The sequence below is a fragment of the Rhodnius prolixus genome, unplaced genomic scaffold (assembly GCF_049639745.1).
Source record: "Rhodnius prolixus isolate KJV_2025 unplaced genomic scaffold, Rpr scaffold_1, whole genome shotgun sequence".
NCBI classification, from domain to species: domain Eukaryota; kingdom Metazoa; phylum Arthropoda; class Insecta; order Hemiptera; family Reduviidae; genus Rhodnius; species Rhodnius prolixus.
Window position 1 is genome coordinate 27,856,211 of NW_027411581.1, and position 12,767 is coordinate 27,868,977.

Here is a 12,767-nt window from a genome sequence, read left to right on the forward strand (position 1 = left end):
GATACTGTAGTATCGAGGGTAACAGATATGGAGGTTATTGGATATACATGGGATGAGAAGCGTGCTACTTGAATGTGTTTTATTAGAATATACGTGTTTAGTTATAAAAGGTGTTTTATTTAAAAAGTACAACCCGTTGTAACAATTGGCGACGAGGATGGGATTATTATTATCAAATTTGGGGGAAAAAAAAGAAGTAATTTGTGTGATTTTTTTTTATATAGAACTATTGGTTGTAGTGTTAGGTTAACATGGATCTTTCGCATACTGGATTACCCTGTTTAGATTTAGAAAAACCAGATATTGGAAATCAATGGCAGCGATAGAAAAGGGCATTCCAAATATTTATTGATGCCAAAGGAATTACTGAACCAGGTAGGCAAAAAGCTTTATTACTTCATTGTGCGGGCATGGCTGTTCAGGATATATATTTTAGCTTGCCAGAAGAAAAGATAAAATTACCGCCACTTCCAGAAACGGCTTCTGCTCAGGAATTAAAAAAAAGGGAAAAGGTAGAATATCAAATGGCCATTGAGGCACTTGAGGAACATTTTCAGCCGAAAGTAAATGTTACATATGAGCGTCATGTTTTTAGAGGGATGCGTCAAGAGAGAGAGGAAAACATGAATAATTTTATTGCTAGGTTGCGTAAACAGGCACAAAATTGCGATTTTCAAAAGCAGGTAGAGGATCAAATTAAAGATCAGGTGATATCAGCATGTTACTCAAGTGAATTAAGGAGAGAGTTTCTACATAAACCAGAGATCACTTTGCCAGAGATCGAGAAGTTATCAAAAACTTTCGAAGCGGTGGCCATTCACTCAAAGGCACTAGATGGGGAAGAAGCTCAATGTAATAGAGTAATAATGAAAAGGCCGCAGAAGAAATTCTATAAGGTAAGGGACAAACAAACTTCTTCTAAGATTAATACAAATGTTTGTTACAGGTGTGGAAGAGCTGGGCATTTTCGGAATGATCACAGTTGTCCGGCTAGAGGCAAAATTTGTAACAAATGTAAAATGAAGGGACATTTTGCGGGGATGTGTCACACGCATCTTAAGAAAAGAAAGCCACATATAAGTCAGGTACAAACAAAAGAAGCACCCTCATCAGATTCGGGTTCGTCGGTGTTTAGATTAAGTGCAAAGGGGAAACAAGACGTGATTCTTTCTTGAGTGTACACAGTCATATTGCCAAAATAGTGGAATGTAGTAAAGATACAATGTTGCACCAAAGATATAAACATAAAAGATTGAAGTACAGCTTGCTATAAAGTAACTTTCACGTTCTTTTAAAATTATTTGTTCCCTAACTTGTAAACATGCTTAATACGTACATATTTAACTTAAGATACATTCTACTAACTTTTGGTTAGTTAATATAGGCAGTTGGCCTGAAACACTTATTGATTCTGTATTTGTATAAATGTAATTGTAAATAAATACGTGTCAATTTCAAAAGAATATGTGGACTATTTGTGCCGACCCTTTGTATTTAAGTGGTTTACTTCATTCTAAAACATTCTCTTGAACATTTTGTTCGGAAGTTAGATTTTTCCCCTCATTATACAATAACAACTTATTAAAAGTGCTATTTACTTATGTAGCGTATTACTACGCGAATTTATATAAAAGGGATACCTCAGTGGGGGGACTCCCAATTTTTCTACATATGGTTAACTGGCCACACTGTTCGGTTAGCCATCTTTATTTCTTATTAATTTTTATATTCAGTTAGATTCATTTCTTTAGTGTCCGGTTTCAATATACACCTTTTGTTCCTTGTTGAACAAAATAATGTTTTATACACGTCTGCCAACTGTACACTTCAGAACATTATGTTGCTTGACCTGACTAATTTCGGTAGGCAGTGCTAAGTTGGACACACCCTGTTGGTTGCTAGTTCTACAGTCAGTCGTAAGTCGTCATTGCTCTAGCGGAGAATTGACTGTGTGCCTGTATGAAGTACAGCCTTTGAACTGGGCTTGAACGCCATCTTGCCTTCTGCTTGCACATGTCTGCCTTTTGGAAGTTTTTCATCTATCTGCCCTAGACGGCTTCTTTGTGGCAGTGGCTGTTCTTTTATACTGTGCCATTACACTTATCAAGCGGCATTATTACAATTCACTCAAATATTGGACTCACAGGTGAACTAATTCTTGAAGCGGTAAGTCAGAGCCTATCTTCTCCATTACATCCTTAATACCCCTGGGTGATTCTTATTATTATTGCTTATTCCTTACACCTGAGAGTGGTCTGGCTTACTGGCGAATGATTATTCACCCTTTTAGCAAAATTCATCAGATTGCGCAACACTTCCGCTGCTGGATTCTTCAACTTATTTGGCACTACCTTCAACTTGTTAACACTGTATTATATTCATTTTTCATTATTACTAATACCGGCTATCCCAGTGTTTAAGGGACATTACGCCAGAAGCTTGGTAGCTGTGCCTACATCTCAACAGTGTGCGTCCAGTTAATCTCAGCCTCCTTCTTAGCGCTGATTCAGAGTAGCCTCATCTTTAAGGTATTTCCCCCTTAATATTTGTCATTTACTTTTACTATTTTTGTATCAAGTTCTAATTGAACTTTTCTGATTATATCAGCTAGGGCACATGACCTATTGCTCCCTTATATATTTAAATATATATATATATCTCTTTACATTGGTATCACAAGACCTATTTTATTCTTTTACTACTTTCAGGTGATTTAAGGGCCTTTTCACAATTATCCTATTTTCTAACTTTTGCTCTCATCTTTAAGGTTAGAGCTGGTCCTCCATTTGACAGGAAACCGGATTGTGGGGACTTGCTTCTATATCTGCCGTTTCCAACATTCACACCAGCACCTTGGATCTGCATGGGCTACTACAGCTTAATCCAGTCCATTACCAGTGCGCCTGACAAAGGCGTTGCTCGCTGAAGACTGGGTTTTGGGTTATCATCACCAAAAATGATGTAGTGTAGAAGAATAAATGTATAGTCGTTGAAAGCACTGAAAGACTAATTCTTATTTTTCGACCACCTGATTCCTGATCTCTAGCAAGTGGGGTATTTCCATTTTAAATACTCCACAACTTATGTATATACTTGTGATACTGGTTTGATACTACGGCAGTGCAATTAATCCGCATTAATAGGCTCCGGTGGGTGGGACATGTCCTGAGAATGGAAGACGGCAGAATGCCGAAGAAAGTTTTGAACTTCAATGTCATAGGTACTAGAAAGGTTGGACGCCCGAGAGCTCGATGGATGGACCTGGTTGGAAGAGACGCAACCAGGCTGGGCGCTCGGAATTGGCGGTCTAAGGCTTTGGATAGGGACGATTGGGGTCGATTTCTTTTGGAGGTCAAGGCCCGACCCGGGCTGTAGCACCAGGGAAGTGATACTGGTTATATTTAATGCATGTTACGATTTATGGACCTAAAACTTACATAGGAAAATAATATAACGAAAAGTTAAAAAAAGAGTAAGTAATTCTATAAACTTAACCTGGACAGGGAATTTTGAATTTTGTTTTCTAATGCTAATCATTTGTAAATTTTTAAATATTATTAGAGTATACATTGGTGATATACCAATAGACTAAGGTGGATCTCTTCACTCTTAGCTTACATTTTAATAAGGTGACCAATCGTCCTCCTTTAGGGAGGACAGTTCTGCTCTTCCTCGAAAAGTGTTCTCCTTTTCGATATTTTAAAACTAATCAGTTAATCTTTACATGATGTGCTTGCATCGTTCGTGTAGCTCTATATTTTATTTTTAATTTCATTTAAGGGGTGGAAAAATCAAGAAAAAGGTAATGCCATTTCAACGATCAATAAAATGAGGTGTTAATTAAAAAATATGAGTCAAAAATTGTTAAAATTCGGTCCTGCTGATTTATTAAAGTTCATTGAGACTTATCGCAGTCATGAGTGTTTATGGTACACTGAAAATGTAAATTATAAGAATCGTGATGCACGTAATGCTGCACTAGCAGCATTTGAAAAGGAATTTAGAGTTCCAGGTTTCGGACCTAAGGAAATAAGAACAAAATAAAGAATTTAAGAAACGCGGTATCATGAGGAAAGGAAAAAGTTAAAAGATTCAATGGGCACCGGTTCACGTATTGATGATGTTTACTAATCCAAACTTTGTTGGTATAATTTAACTCTCTTTTCTCTGAACAATGTCAATGATTGGCCAAAGTTATTTAATGATATGTTGAACGAATCAAGAATTAAATTCTAGAATAAGCTGTACGAGCAAATTATTTCTTCCTGTTTTACAAACAACTAGACCATAACTTTGAAATGTTTAACCTAGTATCTGATCAAGCTCAGGGTCCTTTATTGACTGAGTTAAGGTTGCTATTCAAGATCAAAGAAGATTTATTGCATCTTAATGGTGCTCCTGAACTGGACGAGAGAGGTTGTAATTTGCTCATTATGTAATGCGCGCGTCAGAGAATATTGTACACTTTTATAACATAATTATTTTAATTATGTATAATTTTTGAAATTTCTGAATTGTGTTTTTTTTTCCAGATGATACAATTTTGTTGGCTACACCATAAATCGCTGATGGATAGTCTCATCATTCAGCGACTTCAGGGCCGTTAGAAAATATTCAGAATGTCAGTCTTTCAGCAGATCTTTTCATATCTGATGACAGTGCGGATATTTATAATCCTTCGCATAGTGAGGAGTCATCTTCTGATAATGAAGAAATAGAAAATGCTCAATATATTCAAGAAGTTGAAGATTTGTTTGCTATAAACAACACAGAATCAAGTATTCAGAATAAAAAAAGGTAGAGGAAGAAATAAATTTGATGAAAAAGGCAAAACTAGAAAGAGGAAAAGAAATCCTGGTGGCTGGGAGAGAAATAGGCCTCATGAAGCAAGAAGCAAAGGTAACCCTTATTTCTCGACCTGGAAAAGCACTAAAAGATGCTTGTACATTGAGATGTATAAGGGTGAATTTCGTGGAAATAGTGAGGGTAACCAGGAGTAAACCTCCTTGTGTGTTCTGTGTATTGTACTATTACCTTGTTTCTAATGTAGTGTTTCTAGATGTATTGTTCTTTGATAATTAAAGCCTACATTTAAGGTCTTGTTTCATTACAATTTAATTAACAAAGAAAAAAACACAATTATGACTCCTGAACAGAAACCTGATTCCACACAAACGAATGTTCTAAAGCCAGAGCTCTCATGGTGGAGCCTAACTCGACTAACGCGTCGAAGCTCTGGAACCACTGGTTCAGAACATTCGAGTCATATGTCAGAAGAAGTAGAATAAGTGACGAGTCAGTAATACTCGATTACCTTGTAACATTTGTTTCATCGGATATCTATGAATATATCGAGGAGTGTGCTACTTACAAAGACGCTGTAGATATTCTTAAATCTCTCTATGTCAAGAGAAATAATGAAATATTTGCTCGTCATCAACTGGCGACAAGACGTCAACAATCAGGTAAGTCTTTAGATAGGTTTTTGCAAGAATTGAAAATACTAAGTAAAGACTGTAACTTCAGCTCAGTTACTGCCGACCAACATAGGGACGAATCAATACAGGACGCTTTTATTACTGGTATGTTGTCAAGCAATATTCGTCAAAGATTACTTTAAAATTCAACCCTCACACTCAAAACTGCTTATGATCAGACCAGATCACTCGAAATGGCTCAGAAGCAATCGCAGTCCTATGTTAATCTCGAAGTCCTCAGTGTTAACTCTGTGCTCGAACGTGGCAGCTCTACCTCTGGCCACTCCGATGACTCTCCAGTTGCTGCAGCTACATCAGTCACTTGTTTATATTGTGACAACCGCAAGCACTCCCGTAAGGTTTGTCCGGCTCGTGATATCGTTTGCCATTCTTGCAATAAAAGGGGCATTTTTCCAAAGTGTCTAGCGAATAGGAGACAAATTAGAAAGAAAACCTCTGCATCTATACTAGCAGCTGCCCCATCTTCCTTATCGAATGCCGTGGTAAAGGTTACAATAAACGGGGTATGTGCCGACGCGCTAGTGGATACAGGCAGCTCTGACAGCTTCATCAACACAGAGTTTGTAGTTAAGCATCAGATACCTATGACGAGAGCCCCTAGTAATGTCAGCCTCGCCTCTAAAGCTGTTAGTTCGCAGATTAATGGATATTGCGTTGTTTATCTCGAATTTCAGAGACATTCTTACAAGGCCAAGCTAAATGTCCTAAAGGACTTATGCGCCGACAGCATTATAGGTCACGATATACTGAATCAACACAGTAGTCTAGAGCTCTCATTTGGTGGTAATAAGGCACCTATCACAATTTGTAGTGTTTAAGAAGCTGATGTAAGTTCAGTTTCACTCTTTTCGAACCTGACCACTGACGTCAGGCCTATTGCTACTAAATCCAGGCGACATTCTCTGGCCGATATGGAGTTCATTAGAGATGAAGTAACTCGACTCTTGAAGGACGGGATTATTGAAAAGAGTGTCAGCCCATGGCGTGCTCAACCTTTAGTCGTCAGCAACGAAAATAACAAGAAGAGAATGGTCATCGATTACTCGCAGACAATCAATAGATTTACGCTACTGGATGCCTATCCACTGCCTAGAATTGAAGAGGAGTGAACCGCGTAGCCCAATACAGCGTGTACAGTAGCATCGATCTAAAAGCAGCTTACCATCAAGTTCCTAGTTCATCAAGGTTCTAGTTGTAGGTAAAAATATTATGTTCCTTAAATATTTTAGAGAATTAGAGAAAATGAATTTTGAACAGCGATCCCCAAATGGGGATCGTGGAATACAGGGTGAACAAATTTCCGAGTTATAGAATACTTTTAGTATTTATTTATAGAAATGAGAACCAATGAATTTTATACATTCCGTGAACTAGAAGAAGCAGTAAAGGGCCTTCACTTTTTAGAGCAGTTTGACTTTGAGTCTGATACTGATTCAACAATAGATATTGTTGAACAGCCTCCGGACTTACTAGATATTGTTTCTGATGTTGAAGAAATTGACGAAAATGAATTACGATAGATCATTGCCAACCAAAGGATGTCCCCGTGATTTTAGAGCTTCATTCCAATAATTTTTCTGTAGAGTCCTGTTTTATGAAACCAGACACTGTCAGTTATATCCCACCAAATCAGATCAAGGATGTACAGATGGTGCGATATTACGGTCATCACTTTTTGAATCAGTTTATACGAGGGAAACCAATACAATTTGGTTTCAAGCAAAGGACCATCTGTAACCGGTTGCTGTTTTCGTGCTGAATTATGCCAAGGCAAACGAAACTGTGAGTTTCAAGTTGAAGGTTTGGGTGCTTCCGTCATATTGAAAAATATTTCAATCATTGATAATCCTTCAAATCTATTTTCTATTACTGACAAATAAGAAAACCCCTTAAATCCACAGAGCTAATAAATAGATGTTTCAATAAGAAGTAACAACTTGTATTCACTTTTGAACTTCCAATCTGCCAAGATCCCCAAATGGGACTTTTTTTAAAAACATTTTATTTTTTTATATAATGCATTATTTCATAGATTTCATTTATTAATGACAATTTTGACTCAAACTAAACATGATAGAGCAAAAAAATACATTTAAAAAATTTGGCAGTTAATGGGTTAATTGTCAATTGCTTATCACAAGAAATCCTTAACCACGCTCTGCCCGTAATAAGGATAAATCGGTCTATAGTTTATTATCAAAACAACCTATTTTCCACATTATATGTAAAAAATTGTACAAAGAACATTGTTCAAATCAAAACATTGTACCAGAACTTGAATCATTTTATAGAAAAATATTTGTCGAAAAATTCAATTTATCATTTCATCATCCTTCTAATGACACCTGCGCAAAATGGGACAAATATAAGATCCAGATTAATGCCTGCGGATTTACAAGTAAAGGCAGTGCTAGAAGAATCTTACAACTGACACCTTGCCTTGGCTGACCGATCAGGCTTATAACGTAAAAAAGGAAGATAAAAGCCAAAGCGTCGATAATGGACATGCAGCAATTTTAAGCTTTGCATTACAGAAATGTCTCCCCACTCCTATGCTTAAAAACAATATTTCTCTTTTATTAAAGATGATTTGTGGACATTTAACTTGACTGTAGCCCTTAAAAGCGTACTTTAGGTATGCTTGTATCAGTGTAAATGTATGCTTTAGTGTTCTGGTGAGTGTGTACGGTGTAATGTACTCAGGAATCCGGGGGTCCGTAACGCCCCCAGTAGCTGCGTACAACAGCTACCCCTTGCGGGGAATTCGCAGATAGTATAGTACTGATAACTGATGACCCAACGAACTTTCAAAGAAACATTCGATTTCTCGAATCTTACGACCAATGGAAGCTCATGTAAACTTGAATAGTCAAAATTAATGATCTTCCGTAAGGGCGGCAGGTTATCTTTCTCTGAGAAATGGTTTTAAAGAGACAAACAAGTGCATGTAGCTGATTGCATTAAGTATTTCGGCATCACTTTTACTCCGAGCCTAACTTTCACTTCACATATTGCCAATAAAGTTCCTTCATCAAAACTATATACCAACAGGATGTGGTAAAGTTTGTTCTTAAAAAAAAAATAAAGTGCCTATAAAATCTAAGGTTTAGCTGTTCAATAGCGTATTGCCGATCAGTGGTGTAATGCGGCTCTCAGGTATTAGGTTTTCAGGCTTAACATACTTTAGAGGAATTTAAGAGATTTTTTTTCTAGAAAAACTGATGCCCTTCCTCCTAGCAAACGAACTACCTGTTTACTTGAGGATCAACAACACAATCTCTCCCTCCACTCATTTACCCTTCAACTCCGTTTAAAATATTGTTGAAGAATACCTGCGTTCATAAAACCTGCGGAAAGTACCAGACTCTGTGCCAGAAAAGTTAAAAGTCAAAGTAAAACACATTTCGAAAGAAAAGAGGCAAAATATGCAGGAAACTGTCAGATAACCATCTAATGATGCTCTTCCCTTGAGACAGCAATGTAGGTCATACATCATTCAGCATCTTGTTGCATAATTTCTTGGAATCACGTATGTAAAAATACAAGTTATTGTCTGTGATAAATGATTGATTATTCCTTGTTATGCTATAGAAGAGATATAGGAGCCCACAGTAGTCCGCGGCAAAAATGACACAGTTGACCAATTTAAGAAATATTTTCAAGAAACATTACCATAAATATGTTTATTGCACAGACATAGTTATTAAAAGCGATGACATAATAAACAAGAAATGGATACATCTGTTACAATTTGAAACGACTACGCACTCTTAGAAAATACCATTAACCACATGTAGATTATAAAAAAATATATAAAAAAAGCACTACAGATTTCTGTCTTTAATAAAAAGAGCACAACAAAGAGATAGCGAAGAGTTAAATTAAAAATCATAATAATCAAAATAAAATTAAGGGGAGCAGCTAGAACAGTAAAATTGTAGGGGTAATTAAACGTTATATTGTAAAATAGTGGCACCCCTGTCATTTACTTCCCACGTGGTCTGTACGGCCGCTTGTAAATCATACAATCACACTGTATTATTAATTTGCAAGCTAAGGAATTATTGTTTTCCCACGACCGGCCGTTCTTAACATCACACTATCTCTTTCAGTCTATCGATCTATCTCTAGTGAGAAATTTAAATGAAACGCAGTAGATGTTTACGATAAGAAATCGATTTTAGCTTAGATAATAATGGAATTATAATTTTATAGGTGATATAATACAAGGCATGTGAAACAAAACTCGTTGAAATTAATGACTACTACAAGCATTACTACAAGCATACCAATCAGTGTTATTTTAAAATTAGCGGCTCGCTTTAAGTTCTTTTTTTTTATTTAATGTTAATTATACTCATTTCTGGCAGATTAATAGAATTAAATACTTTAATTAAAGTGTTTAAAAGATGTTAATTCCTTTTAAATTAATATAACCCCTCAAAAATCTGTTTATTTTCTCCCCTTTGCATTACTGCAGAAAAAATACAAGCTTCTGGAGAAGGAAAACTAAAGAAGCGAAGTAAGAAGACTCTTCTAGTCTCCTCGCCGCCACTAACTCGAAAGAGAGGCGCATTGTCTCAACTCCTCAACTCCTCAACAACAAATATGCCTCAAAATGATCAGTATGGAATTTGCTACCCACAATAAAGTTAGCGTCTTGCCAGAGGATCCATCTACCACTGATCATAAGATACAGAATCAATCATTTTATTGCACTGAATGACCAGATTAATAAATTTAATTGGAGCCAATAATTACTTATGCTTGTCACGCTTGGACAATATACTGGTATATTGAGACGTACAGGAAGGTCGTCCATTATTTCAATGACCACAAAAAATGCCACAAAACATTCCGACACTCTGTCCACAAAAATTCGCTACATTGACTTCAGCCTCTTCAAACGTCTATCTGTAAGGATTTCTCAGCTCTCCCACAATCAGCACGCCAACGACCTCAGCAACAACTGAAGTAGCCTTAATTGCACAGCAGTCACAACCAGTGCAACATTTCAACCAATCAGCTACTAGAGGACTCTCTTATTTGGAGATCAGAGGTCTCATTCTTCGCACTCACTTCTTCCTTCTCAACCTCCATTTACACAATCAGACTTAACAACTGTTCTCAACTAATTTCTCCAAAGGTTTGAATCTCTACTCACTCCACTCGTTAATCTACTAAGTACTTTAGTTAGTTAAGCAACTACTTCCCCAACAGAGACGAATTTGACACATTGTCCCATGACAAACGTCATAGCTTTACTCACTGAAACCCACTTTACTAGTACATCAAACTTTTACATTACTGCCTATAAAACGTAGGAATGACCATCCCGATGACACAGCCCACAGTGGAGCGGCAATCCTAATTCGCAATACTCTCTCACATCATAACCTTCTTCCAACATCTTCTGATTATCTCCAATCATGCAGCATCTCCTTATCTGCTCATCCTCATAACTTTAATCTCGCAGCTATTGTCCTCCAAACAAATCCATATTTCAAGAACAGTTCGTATCATTTTTTTAAAACACTTGGTCCCAGATTTCCGCCCGAAGGAGTCTGCGAGACTTATAGTGTCCATGTGGATGAATATCAATCAGACAAATAAGAAAATTAATCATCAGATTTGTATTAGTTTTGTTTTTTATTATTTAAAAATTTAATTAATTTTATTTTTAATTTTTGGCTATAAAATTATTAATTCAGAGACACATCTAATAATAATAATAATAATAAAGAGGGGAGGGATTAGCTATGTGGTTAGCGTACTCGATTCCCACGCGGAGGTCCCGGGTTCGAATCCAGCTGCTAACCCTTAGATTTTCTCTTCCTACGAGCTTCTTACAGCTCACTGTCCGGTGATGGACAGTGTTGTCTGTAACGAGAGAACACTGTCCGGAGGCCGGCAGTACACTGGAAAAAGCTCCAAGCGCTAATAACCTCAGCTGTTGATGCGCTAAAAAAAAAATAATAATAATAATAATTTTATAAAGATAAAATTTGACTTAAGACATTCTTGTAAAAAGCCACAGAATATATGAAAGTATGTCTCTCCTAACATATTTACAAAAGACAAAAAAAAAAAGTACCTAACAACCAACTGTCTTTTCATTATCTTACTAAAAATTTAAATATAAATTTCCTCAGGCAAGTTAGTTGAGAAATTTAAAAGTCGAAATACAATGGATTGATAAATGAATACGATAATTTGCCTATTGTATTATTAACTTGACATCAGCTAAATAGGAATGAAATTTAACGGTGACTGGATATGGGTTGAGTCCAGATTATGACGCACATATCAGGAATTTCAATCAGACAAAGGAGGGATGATTTCTATGGAGGTAAAAGAGGACCTGTGACAGCCAAATACTGTAATGTTACCATATCTATCGTGTTTATTGTGGGCGGTTATATTGTGTTTGGTTTATTAGTCACACGACGAGGGTACCTCCAAATAATACCTAATTGTGACAAGGTTTCTGGTCTACTGTCGTTACCTCTACCAATAAACATTGTCCCGGCCATATTGCAAATGAAAGAAAAAAAAAAAAATAGCAAGATGAATCTTTGATAAAATGACTTATTTAATAAAATAAATTAGTTTTCTGTAGTCATATAATAACTACAAGGCAATTACTAATTGAAAAATAGAGACCAGAATCACTAGAATAAGTTCATCCTGAATAAACAAAATAAATTTGATATTTGTAAAGTTTGTATAATGATCAAAAGATGTCAAATTTGAGGATTTAAAAAAAAAAAAAAAATTGTGCAAGTGTTCCTATGATCAGCTCAACTTTATCATGTTTTCTTTTTTCTAAACTGCCCAAAATAAGGTTTTTGTATTTTGTGGTAAAATTTGGTTCTTGTATATATAATTGTGAAATATATCTACTCTTGTAACCAGCTGAAGCTGTATACAAAGAATAATAATAATAAAATAAAAGTTGATATTATTCGGATAGTTTTTGATTAACAAATTATTTACAAAATGTGCAAATTTACGGTGAAGTATGCGACTCAGAAGGGGAACTTCGAGCAACTAGCCCACGTTGTTTACAAATATTCAGAAGCCTCTCTACCTATTGCTGGATATTGCAAAGTTATGCCTAGAAGAATGCATTGGGAAATCAGAGCTGATACGAACAAAGCTTTAGTTTCTAACAAAATGCCATGAAACCAATATGACCCAATTCACAGGTTTATTTAATTTAAGTGATTTTAGTCAAATTGATTCAGGTGTCAAAGATTTTAAGGCAAG

The 12,767-nt window shown here is 36.1% G+C and overlaps 1 protein-coding gene across 1 annotated transcript; it reads left to right on the forward strand.

Moving 5' to 3' along the window:
* The first annotated feature begins 36 nt into the window (after nucleotides 1-36).
* On the forward strand, nucleotides 37-5,095 carry LOC141448012 (uncharacterized). The gene is made up of 2 exons (XM_074116015.1): nucleotides 37-1,085; nucleotides 4,533-5,095. Exons 1-2 carry the CDS (start codon nucleotides 411-413, stop codon nucleotides 4,605-4,607), a joined length of 750 nt encoding a protein of 249 aa, XP_073972116.1. The 5' UTR covers nucleotides 37-410; the 3' UTR covers nucleotides 4,608-5,095.
* The last annotated feature ends 7,672 nt before the right edge of the window (nucleotides 5,096-12,767 follow it).

Coding starts and splice junctions, on each gene's coding strand:
- LOC141448012 (XM_074116015.1), top strand. CDS start 411: ATGGCTGTTCAGGATATATATTTTAGCTTGCCAGAAGAAAAGATAAAA. Junction 1,086..4,532: donor GAAAGCCACATATAAGTCAG/GTACAAACAAAA, acceptor TTTTTTTTCCAG/ATGATACAATTTTGTTGGCT.